Source organism: Panthera onca, chromosome X, assembly GCF_046562875.1.
Source record: "Panthera onca isolate mPanOnc1 chromosome X, mPanOnc1 haplotype 2, whole genome shotgun sequence".
Lineage (NCBI taxonomy): Eukaryota > Metazoa > Chordata > Mammalia > Carnivora > Felidae > Panthera > Panthera onca.
The window spans coordinates 20093059-20113797 of NC_138357.1; the positions used below are offsets into that span (position 1 = coordinate 20093059).

At 40.4% G+C, this 20739-nt stretch overlaps 1 protein-coding gene across 9 annotated transcripts in view; it reads left to right on the forward strand.

The window, feature by feature from the left end:
- The window catches only part of MBNL3 (muscleblind like splicing regulator 3), a 112812-nt gene that overhangs the window by 80385 nt on the left and 11688 nt on the right, over positions 1 to 20739 (forward strand). For 7 of the 9 annotated variants that reach the window (XM_081792513.1, XM_081792512.1, XM_081792516.1 and 4 more), the window contains 5 exons: positions 45 to 209; positions 12793 to 12984; positions 14052 to 14288; positions 17662 to 17812; positions 19472 to 19507. In XM_081792513.1, the coding sequence (XP_081648639.1) occupies positions 45 to 209; positions 12793 to 12984; positions 14052 to 14288; positions 17662 to 17812; positions 19472 to 19507 (781 nt within the window). The remainder of the gene's footprint in view (positions 1 to 44; positions 210 to 12792; positions 12985 to 14051; positions 14289 to 17661; positions 17813 to 19471; positions 19508 to 20739) is intronic. The other 2 variants (XM_081792515.1, XM_081792517.1) reach the window with 1 other exon arrangement.

Below are 20739 nucleotides of genomic sequence, written 5' to 3' on the forward strand. Positions count from 1 at the left end.
TTGTGTAAATATCAGCGCAGGCTCATCCGACTCTTCATTTGTAGGGTCGGTGTGCTAGAGAGAACTGCAAGTATCTCCACCCTCCTCCACACCTAAAAACGCAGCTGGAAATTAATGGACGGAACAATCTGATTCAACAGAAGACTGCCGCAGCCATGTTCGCCCAGCAAATGCAGTTTATGCTCCAGAATGCTCAGATGGCATCACTTGTAAGTCACGGCTGTGTCTTGGGCAAAAACTGTATCTATGCGTTTTTGTTTTTGTTTTTGTTTTTGTTTTCGTTTTTGTTTTTGTTTTAAGAATATCGCTCTACATCGGAATAACCTTGCCGGGCCTTCGGGAACTTAGTTCCAGAAGGATTTAGGATGCCTGTTAATGTATTCATTGACACTACAAAGCTGTTGCGCACGTGAAGGGAGCCTTTGGGTGTGTTGGGTTTAAAACCTGGGTTGCATTTACCATGATTTCACCTTATAGAAGAATATGAATATTAATATTTTAAGATGAGGAGGTTTGATGATTATTACAAGTAAACCGTTGAATTCTAGGATGTTAATTGAAATGTCCTTGCTCTTTGATGGTGGTTTTTGTTCCTTTTTAATAGGCTTTCTACTTTGAAATAATTACAGATTTAAGGAAAAGTTGCAAAGACAGTACAGAGAGTTCCCATATTACCCCTCACCCAGTGTCCCCCACTGTTAATTTCTTATGTTTTCGTGATATATGAAATGAGGAAAGTGACATTTTCCACATTACCGTGAACTAAACTCCCGAATTTTTTCAGACTTCATTAGTCTTTCCATGAGTGTGTCACCTTTCTGTTCCAGTGCCGAATCCAGGGTACCACCGTGTATTTTATTTGACTGCAGTCTCCCCTCTCTCGCCTGGTCTGTGACCATTTCTCAGTCTTTCCCTGTTTCCCGTGACCTTGACATTCTTGACGAATCCTGGCCAGGTATTTGATGGTGGTTTAACATAACCCAGCCACGGAGTTTCCCTTTGCAGAAATTACAAAGATTATGTTGTCATTCTAGACTAGCGTCTAGTATTTTTGTGGATCATTGAGTTGAAATGGATCCTTTAAAAAAGTGCTTTTGTCCCTTTTACGGTTTAGTCTGAGACCTTCCAGGAGGAATTGGAAACTGTCCCTTTTCTACTGAGCCCTTTCAGGTCTCAAGTTTAGTTCAGTGGTGTCCCATTCCCTTAAACCATTACCTAGATGCTAATTCGAAAGTGTTACGTTGTCATTGTTACCCATTTCATCAGTGACTATGTAATAAACTCACTGAAAGCTGAAAGGCATACATGATATTTAGATGCAACAAAAAAATGTAGGGGTAGGTTAACCTGCACTCAGCAAAGCCTATTTTATTATAGCACTGATTATCAGAATTCAAGGAAATCAATAGGGAGAGGGCACCCCTTAAATGGTACATCTTTCTAGATAGTGCACAAAACAGGTGGTAGAGGTATTGATGAGTTGCTACAATTTTGCACCATGATCCTCTTTTTCCAGAAAGTCGAGACAAATTTAAGCAAAATGAGTAGATTTCATCTCCTGTACTATTAGTTTGCCAAAAACATTTGCCTTGGAACTCAGTGGTGATAAATTATATTCATAAATTAGTTCCCAGAAGGTCATTAGTGAGCTCTTTAGAGCTCTTCTTTGACCTTTAGTAATACTTCATATTGTTGAACTCCTTCTCCAAACTCTTTCATTAGCTTTCACGCACTGATTTCCATTTTTTGCTATTTCTAAAGGGGTAGGGAAGAGGCAGTGCTCTAGATACTGAGAATAGCATGAACAGAGCCGCAGAGAAATGACATGTGTGGTGAGTCCAGAAAATGTGAGTAGAAGGACAATACGGCAAGGGAGCTTTTCATCCGCCATTATTACTACTCTTGGCCTCTCATAGGATGTCCCAATCTCAGACTGAGCAAAGAATAGGGGCCAGATTGTATCACACACCTGAGCCCAATATTTCCTACAGTGCCGGCGCATGTGTTTTGTTTTGTTTTTTTCATAGGTCAAGGGACAGCAATGGAGCATCAATCAAATGCCCTGTTTCAGGGAATCAGAGAGCAGAGCCTGGGATAAAGTAGGGGTAAAGGCAGAAGGCAGACTATTCATCTTCTATTCAACCTCCAGGAGAATCTTTCCATTCCCCTCTCAACCATTCATGCATTATTGATCATGCTGCCTCACCCTGGAGAATAGGGAGTGGCTTTTTTTAGAGTCCAATAAGAGATCCATTGAGTTTTCCAGCCTCTTGTGCTTTCTAATTTGATTCTCCATGCTTTCTGTAATAGAATACATTTCCCTTTTTTCTTCAATGAGGGTAATTTCAGATTTCAGGCTGCAGAATATGACTGATAGGACTCACAGGAGTACAATTTATTTTATAGCATATCGTAAGATACAAGACATTACTTAGAAGACCCCAGGGAACAATTGGAAATTGCTTTCTACCTTGTAGATTATTTAACAATAGCTGTTGTGATGTGATAAACTGATAAAAGATTAATTTCTGCAGTTATTATGTATACAAAAAACTCACCCCAAGATGATTGATATGATTCTATTTTGTGGTCTAGAAAGCTTTGTAGGCGTGTTGTAATTGCGCTAGTGTGAGCAATTTTAAGTGACATTTACCGGTCTGGTTTGAAAGAAATGTTCTTTCTCGTGGATCTTGATAGTACTATAGAAATAACATACGATTTTACTTAATTTTTCTTGTACCTACGCTCCCCAAACATCTCTCTATGCTTTTGAACCCCACCACCCTGGTAATCTGGTTCTTCTTCCCTAAAATAGTCAAGCTTTTGTTTAAATTTCCAATGTTGATATTTTTTTCCAGTCCTGATATGGTTGCATATTAAGACCCGTTTGGTATCACTGGCTTGAACTTCAGGTCTTTCCACGAAGCATACTTCGATCCGTTTCTAGGATACCAAAAGAGCACATCTGCTTTTGGAAAATTGAGTATGGTTTGCTTATTATAAGCCCCCAGATAAAGGGAATGCCAACCTAAATGGGATGGTAGCTAGAGGACAGATTCTGTTCACTGTGACTGAACAATGAATAAAAGCCACACCTAGTCAATTTGGGTGGAATGCTTGCTGTAGCAGGCAGGGTTGCTCACTGTATTTAACAGGTCTGAATTGACATTTGCTAGTATAAAATTCTACCTCTGAAAGCTTTTATTGGATTTATTAAGGAAGTTTAGCAAGTGAGACAAAGGGCGTGACTCCCCAGTGTTTTTCAATGCAGTTAAGAGAGAGAGTTGCTGGTGTTCACAGCAAAAAAAAAAAAAAAAAAAAAAAGAAAGAAAAAGAAGAAAAAGAAAAATCATGTTTAAGAACTCCCCCTGGCATAATTAAGAGGCAAACACGAGCCCCGTAGAAGAATTTTAGGGAAAAGCAGGCACGCTGGATTGGGATTGCTCTCAAGCAAAGCTAATGTCTTAAAATTTCAATTTCACAATTAGGAATTTTCGTTATGGAGGGGGGGAAGGACTCTCACTGCTGGATGTAATGTGTGCATGTGTTCAGTGGATATGATGTTGTAAGTCTACTAAAAATATTTCTGATGTAGACATTTTGCATAATCTAGACCTGTCTGTATCTAGTAAACTCCTTTAGTTTCTCTCTTTGAATGTGGTGATTCACATGGAGGCAGTTCTTTACACGCAGGTGAACTTCACCCAGTCAAGTGTATTCACCTGATGATTTATATACAGGTTATTGGTTCAGCTATTGGGGTGTGCCAAGTCCTCTGGTCCGCTGTATGTTTTTCATGGCTCGCATTCCTGTGGCCAAGTTACGGTGTTCCAAACCACAGAGCCTATAAACATGGGTTCCCCTCCAGACTTTTCCTTCATTGCAGACAGAATCATCTGATGTCTGTCTGGACCCCCCACCTTTTTACATCAATTTTATAATTCTGTTTACCACAGACATTGCCCATAAACCAGCTTATATCTTTACCTGACATTAATATAGTAAGGAGTGAAGGTGATGTAACACTTCAGAGCCAAAAGGGGAAAAAATAGGAAGTTCCAGTAGATAGAAGGAAGGTGGATACACTGATAACGAATAATGTCTAGAGTCCAGCATTTTCAATATTTTTCTTCCTTAATTAAGTAGGACTGATAAAGTATAATATTATTCCATTCTGAAACTTGGACTGGGGCAGTTTTAAGTGAACAGAAGTAGAATTGCAAAATAATTTGTTGACGTTTTAATTTTTGAAAACATTAAGTACTTAAGTGCGTAAGTAGTTAAAGACAAAGGATATCCTTCCCTCACCAGAATACATCGTACATTTAGCATATTCTCATCAGAGTTACACTTTTTCTGGTTCACATAGCTCACATATAGTTCATATGGTTCACACACAAAACTAACCTTATTGCCCGAAGTATCTTCTATCTCCCTATTGTCATGGCTCTTTTGTTAAAAATTACCATGAAAAAAAGGTGGGCAAGCCATTTTGTAGATTTAATGGAAAAGGAAACCACTTCCGTATTGCAGATGACCAGTCTCATGATCCGTACAGAAATTACAATGTATTTTAATGAAGGTTCTTTGGCGGATTTTTCAGCTTATCTACTCTTGAGACGATACATGATGACATTGAGCTCTTTCATCTCAATGTGCTGACATCTAAATGTTTTGTAAAGTGATTTTTGCAAAACGTTTAAGTCGGCGATGACAGGCATTATGTAATTATCACGTTAATGTGCTCTTAATGTAATTATGACTGTCATTATCATGTGAAGTTCCGCGTTAACTGAGGTTGACCACATCGCATCACAGGAGTGTATGGAGTCATACCATGCATCCAGTCCCCCAATTGCATCCGGATTTTATCGTGTTTGCTAAAAGGTTAGACAAGATTTTACTTTTAGATATCGCAGCTGAAGCCTAACATTATTTGTTCAACAAATTGTTCCCAGGGGTAGACTTACCTTGAGGTTAGCGAAGGCTCAGGGCCCCTCATTTGCATGGGCTCCGTCCAAGGCCCTGGCAAATGTGCTGGAGCCCTAGCAATGCGTTTGCAATGCCTTTGTAAGGTTTGCAAAAGATACCCGTGTATTCTTTGTTCTTAAGACTCCCCTACCCTACTCAACTGCCTCAACTTCAGGCCCCCCAGACCCTGGATTCACTCATGATTGCAGTTGCTGGGCCAAAGTAGAGCCGTTGTTCAGGTCCTTTGCCTAGGCCGTGCCTGTCACACAGCTTGAAGCTCCTTCTGTAGTAAAACGAAAGAAGTCTCACCAGCAGTCGGTTTTCTGCCTTGCCCCAACTCTGTTAACGCACAATGTGAAATCTTGTCTTTCCCGAGGTTAAACAGAAGCGCTACAATTTTTGCAGCCCGACAGAGAGCATTGGTACATGATATCTTTTACAGTGCCCATTCCTCTGATAGTAACTAATCTCAACATTCTCCCATGTGCCTCCCTCACATATGCCCACGGGATAAATTCAACGTAATCTCCTCTCAGCCCATTGTGTGTCCTTCTCCTCTGGGGCTGGTTGGCTCAGTTGGTTAGAGCCTGGAGCTAATGAGACCGTGTGGGCCTGTTAGCTTCTCTGAGATGAAGGCAGGAAGTTTGGAGGGCTCTGGGAAAATCTTTTTCTCTGAATGGAAGATAAAACAAAAGCAACAGTCGACAAAATCAATGCTTGACAGCCTCACCTACTGAGGATGATTTTTTTTCTCTCAGCAAAACCATCCCCTTGCTCAGATCAATAGAGTTCAGTAGGGAGAACCACCAGGAGACTTAGTGTAACGCCTGTGGTGGCCCCTGGCACCTGATAATAATCTTAAACTGGTCGCCCACACAATCCTATTTTGCCTTCATATCCTTTATGCATCTACTGAATATTTTAAACTCTCCTTTCCCTGGTCTCTGCTCTTATGCCACTCTGTGGATACCAGTCATATTAACAATTCACTAGTCTGGAACCACGCATTAAGAAGCTGCCTGTCGGGGCTTCTGGGTGGCTCAGTCTGTTAAACATCCGACTTTTTTTTTTTTTTAGTTTATTTATTTATTTTGAGAGAGTGTGAGAGCATGTGGTGTGCGTGGTGGGTGCTAGCGAGCGAGTGGGGGAGGGGCAGAGAGAGAGAGGGGGAGGGAGAGAGAGAATCCCAAGCAGCCTCTGTGCTTAGCAAGGAGCCCGATGCGGGGCTTGATTCCACGACAGTGAGATCTTGACCTGAGCTGATATCAAGAGTTGGATGCTTAAGCGCCTGAACCACCAAGGCTCCCCAAGCGTCCGACTCTTAATTCCAGCTCAGGTCTTGATCTCAGGGTCAAGCCCTGAGAGTTTGAGCCCCAAGTTGAGCTCTGCACTGGGCATGAAGCCTACTTATAGAAAGGAAGAAAGAAAGAAAGAAAGAAAGAAAGAAAGAAAGAAAGAAAGAAAGAAAGAAAGAAGGGAGGGAGGGAGGGAGGGAGGGGGGAGGGAGGGAGGGAGGGAGGAAGGAAGAAAGAACAGAAGGAAGGAAGGAAGGAAGGAAGGAAGGAAGGAAAAAAAAGAAGTTGCATCTTTTGATCTATAGTATCACAAAGCCATTGTTTCAGAACTCTACATTGGATACCTTCTGATACTGACGATTCAGCCACTCCAGTTTAAAAATGCACACATCCCTATATTTGTGTATGTGTGTATGCTTGCATGGCACACACGTGTGTATAAAGTATCCTGTGCTGCTGACACACAATGTGCATCTATGTGAAAAGACCGTTTGGGAGCAGCCTTCTGCCTCAAGTCTTCCTTAGCAGACAGCACTTCTGATCCCTGAGTGTTTCTTTTGTGCTGTGATGTTTGAATTTGATTTTTCTAACTGATAATCCTAAAATTAATCAGTGGCTTAGGAATCTCTTTTCATTCAACCAAGTACATACTTATCGAGCATCTGCCCTCTAGGAATGTATGATCTAACAATAGTAAGATGGTGAATTAATATTTTTGTGCTACTCTTAGTTTCTGATTTCTACCTGATCCTCTACATTTTGTTATACCTTTCGCCTTTTCTGGTTTTCCTCTGTAGAGTTATCTTTCTATTAACTATGTGTTGTTGTGTTGTTGTGGTGGTGGTGGTGGAGGTTTGTTGAACCCTTGATAATTATAATAACCCTTAGCATCTATTTACCCTGGACTTGCATTGAAATGTTTATAGTCTCCAGACTTGCTGCGGTTCTCTGCTTTTCTCAGCTCTGGTCATCCCTCCCCCACTCATGTTTTGTTTAATCCCCTTTGTTAAAATTGGGTAACCACTTGAGTCTTCCATACTTTCCCTTTCCTGGTGGAGTACTAGTTACTTGAGTGCCGCTGTTATCACATATAGTTCACCAACATACAATTTTTAGGTCAGTCTTTGTTCACTTTTCAGGAACAGAGTCAAAACTGCCTTGCCCGTCTAAAGAAGTCATTTGCCCTCTTGCCATATTCTTACCTGTAAAATCATCTGGTGTTACACAGATTTGTCTTTGGGCACTCCGTCGTAACTGCTGGCCTATTTTGCAGCTTCTTTTCTGCCAAATATGGGCAGATCCAAACCATATTGTGCCCTCCCTTACATGCTATGTTTTACACCTTTAACACTCACAACAAGGTATCGATCCATTGCCTACCTTCTGTGATTAAGGTCAGAAAAGCCAGACGTAGATGAGGACAACTATTCACTTTTGACCATTGAATTTATGTATTTTTTTGGTGATTTTTTTTTTTTTTTTTTGCCTAGCTCTCTCTTGGGCCACAGTGACTTATTCATTAACAAGTAGGATTAGTACATAAACACCACTATCAGCTTGCGTCTGTTTATAAAGTTAACTCTCAATTATTGAGGGACCAATTAACTAGTCTGGAGGTTATGCGGGCATCACTCAGAACATCACTCAGAGAGTGTGGAGATGACCAAGCAAAAACTCTGAAAGAAAGATTATTCGGTTGTGCTCCATGTGGACAGTAAAGTCTGGGGGAAACTAGACTTATAGATTTCAAAGTGCTTTGGGGTTAGCTAAGGACAGAAATTCACATGGTGATGGTGAGCAGGGCTTCCTTTTATACTATATAAATGCTTGTCAATGAGCAATAAAATTAAGGTATTATGAGTGCTAGTAAAAGTTAAAGAGTGTTATTTTTCTGGTATTAAAATCTAGTCAACAAATTATTACCAAATGTTTGCCATCCTATAAAAGGAAATGTTTAGTCGCCCACCTCTAGACAGGAGCTCAGAGAGGGAAGGCCTCAATTATGTTGCCTTCAGGCAAGGACTGGCATAATTGACTTAGAGTGTCTTGCATTCATCACACAATAATTGTAATGAACCTTGGATATTACTGAAGTAACTACAAATAGATCTAAGCTGTTGGGGAGACACAAAGATTGATTTCACATAGCACTTCACATTTTTTTCTTTATACTAGTTTGAGGGATAACCCATTTTAAATGATAACTCAATGTTCCTAAAATGTATGTGTAAACTAGAGATATTTCAGGCATAGTTTTTCAGTGGATTGTATTACAATTCAAAGTTGCTTCAAGGGGCGCCTGGATGGCTCAGTTGGTTGAGCATCCAACTTCAGCTCAGGTCACGATCTCGTGGTTCATGGGTTCGAGCCCTGCGTTGGGCCCTGTACTGACAGCTCAGAGCCTGGAGCCTGCTTGGGATTCTGTCTCTGTCTGTCTGTCTCTCTCTCTCTCTCTCTCTCTCTCTCTCAAAAATAAATAAACATTTTTTAAAAAGGTGCTTCAGAATCCTTTAAGACCCAAAATGTGGTGGCTCCTAAAATTTTACCTTTCAGAAGATTCTATCTATCTCCCCATTCTTAACCACTGAGTACTTATTGTTTCATAAATAAATAGTGAAGAATCCTAATTTTAGTACCAATTAAGAAAATATTTTAGTGAATATTTTAGTATTGGTTTCTCAAGCCAAACCTTTTCAACTTGTGGAATCATGCCACAAGTATTAAATTTATATACATATAAAATTAGTGCTTTACTCCAGAAATGGATGGAGTGCTTTACTTTCTTGGAACCCTCTAGAATGAGGGTCAGCAATTGCTTCTGTAATTGACTAACTAGTAAGTATTTCAGGCTTTGTGGCACAAGAGGCAACGTCAAGGATACTATGTAGGTACTTCTCCAAAAAGAGAAAAAACAAATATGTACAACTTTTCATCAATACAGATCTCCTAATGAGCACAGTGGAATTTATTTAAGGACAGTGAAATATGAATTTCACACACTTTTCGTGTGTTATGAAATAGTCTCCATCTTTTATTTTTTTCAACCATTTAAAAATGTAGAAACCATCCTGGTTTGTCATCCTGACCATACAAACATAGGGGGACCGGATTAGGCCCAGGGGCTGGAGTCTGCCTACCCTTACTTAGCCTGCAACACACACTCTTTGACAGTGATTAGTCCATAACCCAGCCCCAGCGGGAATTCTGTGAGGGCTTTAAGTTGCTGAGCAAGTTCCATATTCAGAGTCCACAGCTTTCAGTGAAGTCCAGGATTAGGGGCCACTGTTCTAGAGGCGATCACTGACTTTTACGAGGTATTTCTAAGGCCCTGGTAGTTCCTAGGTACCGTGCGATCGCTCTTGGGAATTCCTACCCTACCAGCTAATGCTGTTGGAGACGTTGGGAGTAAATAACTGTCTAGGTGACCTTGTTATTCATGAATCAGTTGTCTCCACCATTCTTCACGGTTTGTTTTTATAAGACCCCGAGAAAGCTGAAATTCCACCCCTCTGGTTCTCGGAGGAAAAACCTTCTCATATTTTCAAATATTTAGTAAATAATTTAGGTTCGAGTGAGTATCTGAAACAGATTTAAGTGCCCAGACCATTTCAGGTTCAGCCGGCTAGGAATTTTTTTCTTTAAAAGGTTCTTTACCCCCAAGATGGGTTCTTGTTAGCTCAACTGTCAGGCAGGGCTGCAGACGAGGTATAGGCAGGATTAAAACTGCTTATTAAAACTGAATGTGTGAGCTTGCCGGCTGCTTAACAGGTGGCTGTTAGCCAAAGCTAAGCCCTTGAAATGTTCAAACTCAATGGAATAGTTACCCTGGGGCAGAGGTGGTGGTAAGAAAACCAAAATGTCCATTTGAAAATAAATAAGGAGCTCAGGAGTCCCTGCCTAGGCCCAAGGGTTGTGCTTAGAAGAACTTGCTTCTTCTCAATAAACAGTGTTAAAGAATGAAGTTGTTACTCAAGGAGAAAATGGTTACAAAAGTGTTAATACTCATTTTAGAACGTAAAGATGGCACAGTATAGTTCGTGGCAAAACCTGAAAAAAATCCAAACATTTTCAGCAAGCCCTTTGCACTTTTTATATGGACTTCTAAGTAATTTGCAACTTCTTTTCATACACTTGAAGCCTGTAACAAACCTAAACAAGTTACAATATATTCCAAAGAAAGCAGAAGTTAACCAGGAAAATTTCCCCGAAAAAGGAAGGAAAAAAATTACAGAAGTTCAGAGCTACTGCAAATAGGAAGCATCACTTACATGCATTAGGCTTAAACATTATTAACTGATCACTATTTATTAGTGATTAATGATTTTTAATCTGGAAAACCCATTCACCTACAGGTCTTTCTTTTAATTCAGTAGTTTTCGAAGAGAATTGTAATAATGGTTCTTCTCACTTCTGTAAAAGGCAAAGGCGGAAAGCATCCGGGAGAAACAGCAGGGGGACTTCAGTGAGAAATTTACTATGAAAGTCAGAGAGAAAAGAGAAGTAAAACAAAGTACTGTTGTGTGGTTCAAATGCAGAGTTTTTACAATGAGAGATTCTTGCTGGTTTTGAGACAACCATGAGTCATCAAATTGATAAACTGTGCCTTATCGTGGAAGCATGCCTGGGTGGCAGTTTCCAAGAGATTTCCATCTCATTATATAACAATATCACATCAGCTAATTCCTGGAGCTTCACATCTCATTCAGTGAGAAGTATGGCGTGTCCTTACAGCCTTACATCCCAATGCCTAGTTGGGCTGGGTCAGCCCTAGACCTGGTCCTCAGACCTTAAAGCCCCTCCCTGACTGCACCATCATCTTTCCCGGTGCCTGGTGTTGCCCCTTCCTCTGAAAGCTCTTGGCTGCCATGCATTCTCTACTCACCCTAGTGAGTCTTGTCAGTTTTGAGGGGCCAAGCTCTTTCTGTCCTTCCTAATGTGCCAATTAGCTACTTTGAGAAAATCATCTACAGTAGAGTGTTCTTTGGGAAGCCCCTTCCTTCCATGTTGGCATGTGGTTTTGTTTTTTTTTTTTAAGTTTATTTATTTTGAGAGAGACAGAGATAGCACAAGTGGGAGAGGAGCAGAGACAGGGAGAGAGAGAGAGGGAGAGGGAGGGAGAGAGAGAGAATCTCAAGCAGGCTCTCCCCTGTCAGTACAGAGACCGAGGCAGGGCTTGAATCCACAAAACTGTGGGAACATGACCTGAGCCGAAGTTGGATGCTTAACCCACTGAGCCCCCCACGCGCCCCTGGCGTGTGGTTTTTAATGGGCTTTGGGGAGAAGGCTATGCAGGTGAGAATTTCAAGTCAGACTAGGGGGTGGGTTGGTGAATATATATATTGGCCCTCACTTCATACTCCATAGCCTCCCATTCTACCTATACTTAGGGCTGTTCCTATTCATGTGATGTAGCAGAAGATATGGATACAGCTTGACGGGGCAAAAGATTCATCCTTTCTTTAGTGAAAGAAATCACAAGAAAGCAAGAAAGAACAGATGCTATTAATAATGCACCGAGAGAAACCACCAGGTGCACACCAAGGCACTAGCTACCTTATAGAGTCCCTGCTAGAAATGTACTGCATTTAACCATGGTTTGTTATTAATTCATTAAATGCTTCCATTTCTTTTTAAACCTTATCACTGATTCTATCAGTCATTTACTAAGAATGGGGTATTGCAGTGGAGAAAAGAGAACTATCAAAGAAATTAGAACCACATTGAAAAGAAAAGATTCCCACATGTGGAACAAACTGGAAAACAGCACACAGAGGGATAAACTACATGGTTACAGATAATAAAGGCGATACATGTATCAAGCTCTTGAGATGAGGACTTTCATAAGAGAGAAAAACCTGTGAGAGCCCTTTGCATTTCTAATGTTTTTCTTGACAAGTTGTGCTCCAGTTTATATACCTTCAAGTCCTATTATGTTATGTCTCCCTGCCTAACAGGGATCCTTGGAACATTTTTTAGGGCCTCCTTTTGAGTTATGGATATCATCTGGCCCCCTAGGTAAAGACGAGGCTGGGCAAGTCAGATTCATTTGTGAAATAGAACCTCTAATTTTTTTTTAAAAAACGACCATTCCAATCTCATTTTAGGTGGACAGCAAGAAGTTGTTAGAGCTTTCACCTTTCTTTAATCTACCCCTTTCTTCCTCACTTCCCTTCTGTCTTCTGTAATTGATAGTGGGCCAAAAAGAGGAGTGAGGTGGTGGTGGGGCTGGTGGAACTTTGGTAGGACCGGCAGCCTTCGGGCCAGGCAGTGCTGATGGAAAGAGGAAGGAGGAGAGTGGAACAGAGGGGCTTTCGGGAGAACTGGAAGTCTGCCTGCAAGGGCCATGCCTGTGTAAGGAGACAAGGCAGATTGCCTGTACAGGTGATGTCACTTGTGGCAGAAATCAAAAGCAACAATGGTAAATTGGGATATGGCTTAGGCTCTTTGAAAGAATGCCTCCTGTGTAATAATAGAAAAGAATCTATTTACCTCTAATGGCTTTTTTTTTTCTCTTTTCAACGTGCAGACTTCTTTTCCTGTGAATCCACCCCTTGCAGCTAATCCTGCCATGGCTTTCAATCCTTACTTACCTCATCCTGGGATGGGCCTGCTTCCTGCTGAACTTGTACCGAATGCACCTGTTCTGATTTCTGGAAACGCGCCTCTCGCATTGCCAGGAGCTGCCGGTCCCAAACCGATCCGTTCAGATAAACTGGAGGTATTGATGTGGAAATATATAAATACCTGTAGGGTAGTATCAACCCCACGCAGAAAGCAACATTCTCAGGGCCCAGCGTTTTGAATGCTTTCAGTAAATACACCTGAGTTTTTAGCTTATGAAGTATAACCTCAGAAAAATGTTAAATGTCTTACTACTGCCATTGTAGCCTGTTATGCAACGCATTGATTCAGTTGTACAACAGGTCACACGGTGTCCTAGTGTGCCCAGATACGGACACTGCATCCCTTTTGCTATGGCACAAGAGGGCTGGTGGGAATGTTCCTTTAACCCAGGCTCCAGCTTTACAGACTGGGATCGCCGTATTGTTAATGAGTCTCTACTTGCTATAATAATCCAACTGGGAAAAAAAAAGTAGATTAAGTCTCTATGAATGCAGAATATTAAGGGAGTATCATAGTATGCAAACCTTTTTCTCCATCTTAAGAATGATGGACTAGATAATGAATATCCCCGCTGCTTATGAAAAGGCAATCTAGAAGAAACTTCAGCTTTTTTGATTTATGGAAGTCCTTCAGTCTTCCCTTGTCATTCTTCCTACATTGAAATAAATAACTAGTCCATTTCATACAAAGGCAACTCCACTGGCTGACTTAAATGCCTGGCATTTGTATCGTAATGGAATCTGACTGTACACGCAACTCAGTTGTGATCCACAATTTTGCTGGGAAAAACTGCACTGCTGTGTGACAAAGACTCATCTTGGACTTTAGCAAAATAACCCCCTCTTGAAAATTTGGCTAATTACACTTCAGGCTGTGAATTAAGCGGAAGATTAAAAAGTGGTTTTCAACAATACTTTTAAAGCAGACAACTTTCCTTTGGGCATAGCGGAATATTTTTTTTTTCTAGGAATAGAAACATCTATGTGGACGTCTCACCGGGAATATGGCTTCACATTATCCTTCAGCTTTTGTAGAATTTTCCTAGATAGATGACGAAATCATGTATACTCTTGCTCTTACGTTCACTGGCAAAATAAATAAAAGCTAATCAGCTTCCAGGCATCCATGTGATATGTGTTGTCACTGTCACTGTAATTTAAGGTTTGCCGAGAATTCCAGCGCGGAAACTGTACCCGTGGTGAGAACGATTGCCGCTACGCTCACCCTACAGATGTTTCCATGATCGAGGCAAGCGATAATACTGTGACCATCTGCATGGATTACATCAAAGGCCGATGCTCCCGGGAGAAATGCAAGTACTTTCATCCTCCTGCTCACTTGCAAGCCAAACTCAGGGCAGCTCATCACCAGATGAACCACTCAGCTGCCGCCGCGATGGTAAGAACGGACCAGGGGTTGTAGGCTGTTTGGGGGGAAATGTTAGTACATTCCTCACCTTGTCTAATATCCTTATAACCATAGTCTTGAATAGTCATGAGTGGATCGTAGTATGGATAGCCAAGGTTATAAGCTGGAAAAGAGAAAACCTATTTATTCTGCTTCATCTGCTCAAATTTTCTAAAGATAATTGTTTCAAAGCTTCGCTAATGATTTTAACCTACTGTGCTTTTTCTCCCATGTTTTGGAAAAGAGTAAATTCTATCACTTAAACAGTAAATTATTTTTGAGTAGTTTTGATAGCCTAGCTAATCTTAATATCCCAAAAAGGCAGAAAGTTGTCTCTCTACCCTGTTTAAGCCACCTTCATGGACATTTTGTCAGTAAGGTAGCAGGTGGGAAAAATACATGCATAACACTACAGTGTGATAGGTTGAGAAATAGAAATTATGATTAGTTAAGTTTGTCACAGCTGTCAATTACTTTGAAAATCTGCTTGTAGGGGCGCCTGGGTGGCTCAGTCGGTTAAGCGGCCGACTTCGGCTCAGGTCATGATCTCGCGGTCTGTGAGTTCGAGCCCCGCGTCGGGCTCTGTGCTGACAGCTCAGAGCCTGGAGCCTGTTTCGGATTCTGTGTCTCCCTCTCTCTGACCCTCCCCAGTTCATGCTCTGTCTCTGTCTCAAAAATAAATAAACGTTGGGGCGCCTGGGTGGCGCAGTCGGTTAAGCGTCCGACTTCAGCCAGGTCACGATCTCGCGGTCCGTGAGTTCGAGCCCCGCGTCAGGCTCTGGGCTGATGGCTCGGAGCCTGGAGCCTGTTTCCGATTCTGTGTCTCCCTCTCTATCTGCCCCTCCCCCGTTCATGCTCTGTCTCTCTCTGTCCCAAAAATAAATAAAAAACGTTGAAAAAAAAATTAAAAAAAAAAAAAAAAAAAAAAGAAAAAAAAATAAATAAATAAACGTTAAAAAATTTAAAAAAAAAAGAAAATCAGCTTGTAATTTTTTCCTTTTTTTTAATGTGGGCCTTTCCTCATGTAATAGGGTATAATAATCTCAATAAGGGACAAAACCCTGAGGAAACCTCATGTTTCCTGGCCGTGGAGAAAAAAACCACCTACAGGATCCTGAAGCCCATGACAGGACCTTACCTTTTCATGAAAGAGATAGATTTACAGTAAAACCTTGGTTTGTGAGCATAATTCGTTCTGGGAACATGCTGATAATCCGAAGCACTCATGTATCAAAGTGAATTTCAAGAACCATTGGCTCAGTTTTGATCATGTGACATTCGGCATCACGTACTAATCGTATTGCAAGACGTCGCTCATTTATCAAGTTAAAATGTATTAGAAATGTTTGCTCGTCTTGTGGAACACTCACAGAACAAGTCACTCGCAATGCAAGGTTTTACTGTATTTTCAAACATCCCTATTTGTTCAGGTTTTCCTTATTGAGTTGAAGTTGATCTTGGTGTAACTGGAACTTACACTTATTTTATTCCACAAAATAAGTCAGTCCCTATTCCATACGAGTGGGACTCTAGTGTCTTTGTTTCTAAGGCAAATACTCCAGATTTCTCCAGACTTTTCTTGTAGATTCTGGACTTGCTTCACCTCCTCTGTTCTCTCAGAACTGAACCCATCACTTCATGAAAGTAGAAGAAACTTATTTTCTCCCTTGATCTGTAAAACAGTCTGTTAATGAATTTTAAAAAGACTTCACCAAATGGTTTTGGTCTTAAGTTCTTTCGAAGGAGAGGATTTTAAGCTATGAAAATAGCAAGGTATCCAGAGTGTTCACTGCAGATTTTAAACCTCCAATTTTTTTTGATTACTTGGGTCAGTGGCATGGAGTTCAGAAGCAGTGTGCGTCTATGATACACAAGAGAAATACAGTTTCCCCTAAAAATAAAGGTTCTCATATGCATGGGATGTACCATTGTGCACCTGTCCCGTGCTCAGTCACGGGGCCTTCATATGTATGTGTCCATTTCTCATGATTTGAGTGTGTTTGGTAGGATGCATGTAAGTCGGTTCCAAATCTGTTGAGAATTAAATACTATCTAGTAGGCCTTCATTTGGTACTTGTGAATATCAATATAACATTCCTCTCTGAGTAGCTGGTCAGAGCAGAGTCTTAGTAGTGTGGTCAGATTGGCCCACAGGAATTGGTTTGAGGTAAGATCAAATAAAGGAGGCTTCCTGAAGAAATTTAGGCTTTCTATATTTTGAAGGATTCAGAGTTGAAATGTTTCATAAAAGAAGGATTTTTTTTGACCCTCTTCGTATTCATGTGCGTAGCTCAGGTTGACTTCACTGAAGCAGCATGTATGCATTTAAAAGCAAAAGACATGAAGAGTAAATATTTAGTTTCAAAAAAAAAAAATAGAGATACCTTTAGACTTCTTTATCCACAGGAGAAAGAAGGTCATGGCATGCCCCTTTTTGGCATATGGAATGCTCATTACTCAACACAAGTGTTCCTGTCTCCTTAAGAATTTGGAGCATACCTAATTCTTGTTGCTGGGACATGTCTTTTAAGTCACATGCAATTTGCTGAGAGAAAAAAAAATGTAGAAAGTCATGTCCAACTTCTCTAATGAATCTGATCCAGGAGCAAATTTGACCGAGTATCATGGGCACCGTGAGATTTTGAAAGAAGTGTAGACATGAAAGGAGAGTTTTAAATTCTAATACATTTTAGAATGAAACCTTACAAGGACTTAACGAAGCTGATGGTACATCCCGAAATGCACAGTGAGCATCTATAAATGAAAATTGCACATATTTTACTGTGTTATCTGGGTGAGGTGCGTCGTGAAGAAGAAAATTATTTACTTTTCCCTTACATGCTAGTTGGAAGAAGCACAGTTCTAGAATTTGCACTGGAAGTCCTTATATAAATTGGATTTTGCTTTACGGAGCTACAAGATCAAACTCTGACCTCCTGACATCTGTTTTATCACCTGTATACCATTTATCTCCTAGATCCACGTTGGAATTTTAACTGACAAAAATCTCTTCCCTGCTATATCTGTTGCTTTTGCCCATCTCATCGTAATAGATTAATGGATGGACATCCCGGAGATGTTAATTTTAAATGAGTATTTGCTGTTCACAGCTTTGGGTCACATCTTGCTCAAATGATGAGGTCCTTTGTTATTTGCTTAAATGAGTGAAGTTGAAAACCAGTATGTTTTTTCCTTGTCTGTTTATTTTCTGTGTCAGGCTAGGTACTTATCTAGTCAATTGCTCAACAGATACCCTTGCAAAGGGTTCCCGGGCCATACCTTTATCTAACTGCTGCTTTGCTTGCCTTGAGGACATTTTGTTACTTTCTTTGATGCTATTTATTATTCCATCTCTCCCTCGCAGGCCCTTCAGCCTGGTGCACTTCAACTGATACCAAAGAGATCGGCGCTTGAAAAGACCAATGGTGCCACTCCGGTCTTTAATCCCAGTGTTTTCCACTGCCAGCAGGCTCTGGCTGGCCTGCAGCTCCAGCCACCAGCATATATCCCTGCAGGTGAGAACAGGGACTCTGGGCTGCACAGGTTTCATGATGGTGTGAATGTATAGAGTGCGCACCAGCTGCCAGAGTTTTGATGCGAGGACCGTCGACAGGTGTTTTGTCTGGAAATCAGACAAGGCAGTTATACTTGATCTGCTAGTCTAGAGAACCCCAGTTTTGCTATGATTCCTGCAAATGAATGGGTTGAAATCAAACTAGGCAAAATGGTCAACATTTTTCTTTTTGGCATGTCTTAGCGTTTGCTTCTTAAGATTGATTCACTTGGTTCAGTCTCAAACTAATTCCTTGACTCTTAGGTATCCCTTTGAAAGACAGTGGTCACCCCTCAAAAAAAATATTTCACAGTTTCAGCATGGCAATAATATATAGTCTATATATCTTTGATATGCCAAAGATAGTTATAATAAAACTACCCTGGAACTTATAGTGTCGTTATATGACAGTATACAGTCATATATATGTATATATATGTAAATATATATATATATGTAAATATATATATGTAAATATGTGTGTGTGTGTGTATATATATATATATATATATACACTGTCCTATAACTGTACCATATACTATCTTATGACACTGTAGGTATAGTTGTATATACATATATATATGTACATACATATATATGTATAAAACACATAGTTTTAGCCTTTAACTCTTATAGCAGTTAATATAAAAAATATAGCAGCTTATCATATTTTCCTGATACTATGCAGGATATTTGGTTACCTTCTACATTCAACTGTATCTAATAGCATAACAGTTTTATACCAAATTGAATAGAAAATTTTGTTCAAATAAATATCATATGTGAGGAGAAATACCTTTCTTCCTATGGTTCAGTACTTTAAGAGTGAGCATATAATCTCTTAGGGATAAATGGAAAATCCTAATCACTGAGAGTAGAGTAGTTTTTTGGTTTTTGCCAGAATCATAAATGCCCCAGTTTGGCAACTATTATGAAGTGATACTGACATGCTTTAAAGTTATTTTAGAAAACTTTATTAATTATGTAAACATACTAAGCACATGGTATTATATACCTGCCCTTGAAACAACCTGTTGGTTAACTGATAAATTAATCAGCTAATTTGTTTGGAAAGAAGACCTAAAAAAAGTCTTTATTTACTAACCACAGTAGTTCTTTATGATATCACTTTAAAAACACAGTTTTTAGACTTTTTTTGCTGGATTTGGCTAATTCAAAGTCTGGTTTCCTGAGCACAATGTCAGAAGACTCCCTTTCCCCTTAATCAAAAACAAAACTAAAACCTGTCGGGCTGAGCGCCCCCTCTTGATGAAAAAAGCCTGTTTGCTGTATGTTCATAGTCCAGTCCACGGTTGTGAGAAAGAAGAGGCTGTGGTAAAATGTGCCCAAAATAAATATGTAATTGAAGTGAGGTAATTCCTTTAAAGAAAACTTAATGTTCGCTCTTATACCTAAGAATCCAAGAATTACTTTGATTACCTGGGTTGGTGATCTTAAAACTGAGCTATAATTATAAGCATGGGAAATTACTGGACTTGCATGTGCTCATTAATTAATATTGCAAAGAATATCTTTCGGGTTAAAAATTATTTCTCTCAGTAAAGATGTAATAATGAAATCTCTCTCCTTTACTTTTCACGCTTTTCTGCATGGTGTACAGGGCCCATACTGTGCATGGCACCCGCTTCAAGTGTTGGTAGGTTTTGTACAAACATTCTCAACTTTTTCTAATCTGAAAAAAAACGTGTTTTTCTGTCATGACTGTGAAAGAGATGAGTGACTGAGTGATGTGGCTCCTGGGCCACTGGCTTGGGGGGAAGGGCATGTGGAGTCGGGGCACAAAGAAGAGAGAAAACAGACAAGGTAAAGCAGGTTGAAAATGTTGCTGGAGTCTACCTTTGCCATCAGGAAAGCTGAGCATACTTATGACAAAAGTTTCAAGAAGCTATTTCTGTCTCCGTTTCCGCCACTGTGGCTACCAGACCTTCCCCTCTCCTGCTGTTCTGATGCACCTCTGTTGTGATCGTAACAGTTTATATGTACACATTATATCTCAGAAAAGCAGTTGCATTGCTGAGCATAGGCAGGCTAGGGCACCTCGTCCCAACTAAGAAGAAAATAAGACAGTTCTGCACTTTTGTATTTTAAAGCTGATGTCCTAGCTGCATTTTGACATTTTCTGAGGATTTAAGATGTAATATGGTGCTGTTTCATATCTTTGTGGAATCTCAACACTGCTACACTCTGGGGTCCTAGTTGGTTGCCACTGTGGCCAAACACTAACCCTGCCATGTGTCTGTTTGCGTCCTACAAATTGCAGCTGAAATATTTTGAAACATTTCCTTATCTAGCCAGAGTGGACACTTTTGTTCTTAGCTTTACATCTGTGACTAAGACATTTTAAAAGATTTCAAATGTATAATTTGTAAAGTATCACAAAATGATCCTTCCCTCCCCCCCCCCAAAAAAAAAAGTTATTCATGAGATCTAAATCATTCAATACTCAAATGTTGAGAAAGGATGAGTTAAGCAGAGTGAGAGCATTCTGTAGTGTTCTAGAATGAAGTGCCATGTGCATGGAAACCAGGCCCAACAGAACCCTTTCAAAATGATTCTTTAGGATTATGTAATTTTTAACAGTCAGTTACACGCAGATCCTTTAATTCGTCACCAACACAATCTGGTGTCCCTCTTAAGACCATTTTTAGGGACACCTGGGGTGGCTCGGTCGGTTAAGTGTCTGACTCTTGATTTCGGCTCAGGTCATGATCTCATGGTTCACGAGACGGAGCCCCGCATTGGGCTCTGCACCGACAGCGCAGGGCCTGCTTGGGATTCTCTCTCCCCCTCTTTCTCTGCCCTTCCCTTGCTCGTGCATCCGCAGGTGCACACACACTCTCACACACGCACGTGATAAAAATCAATAAA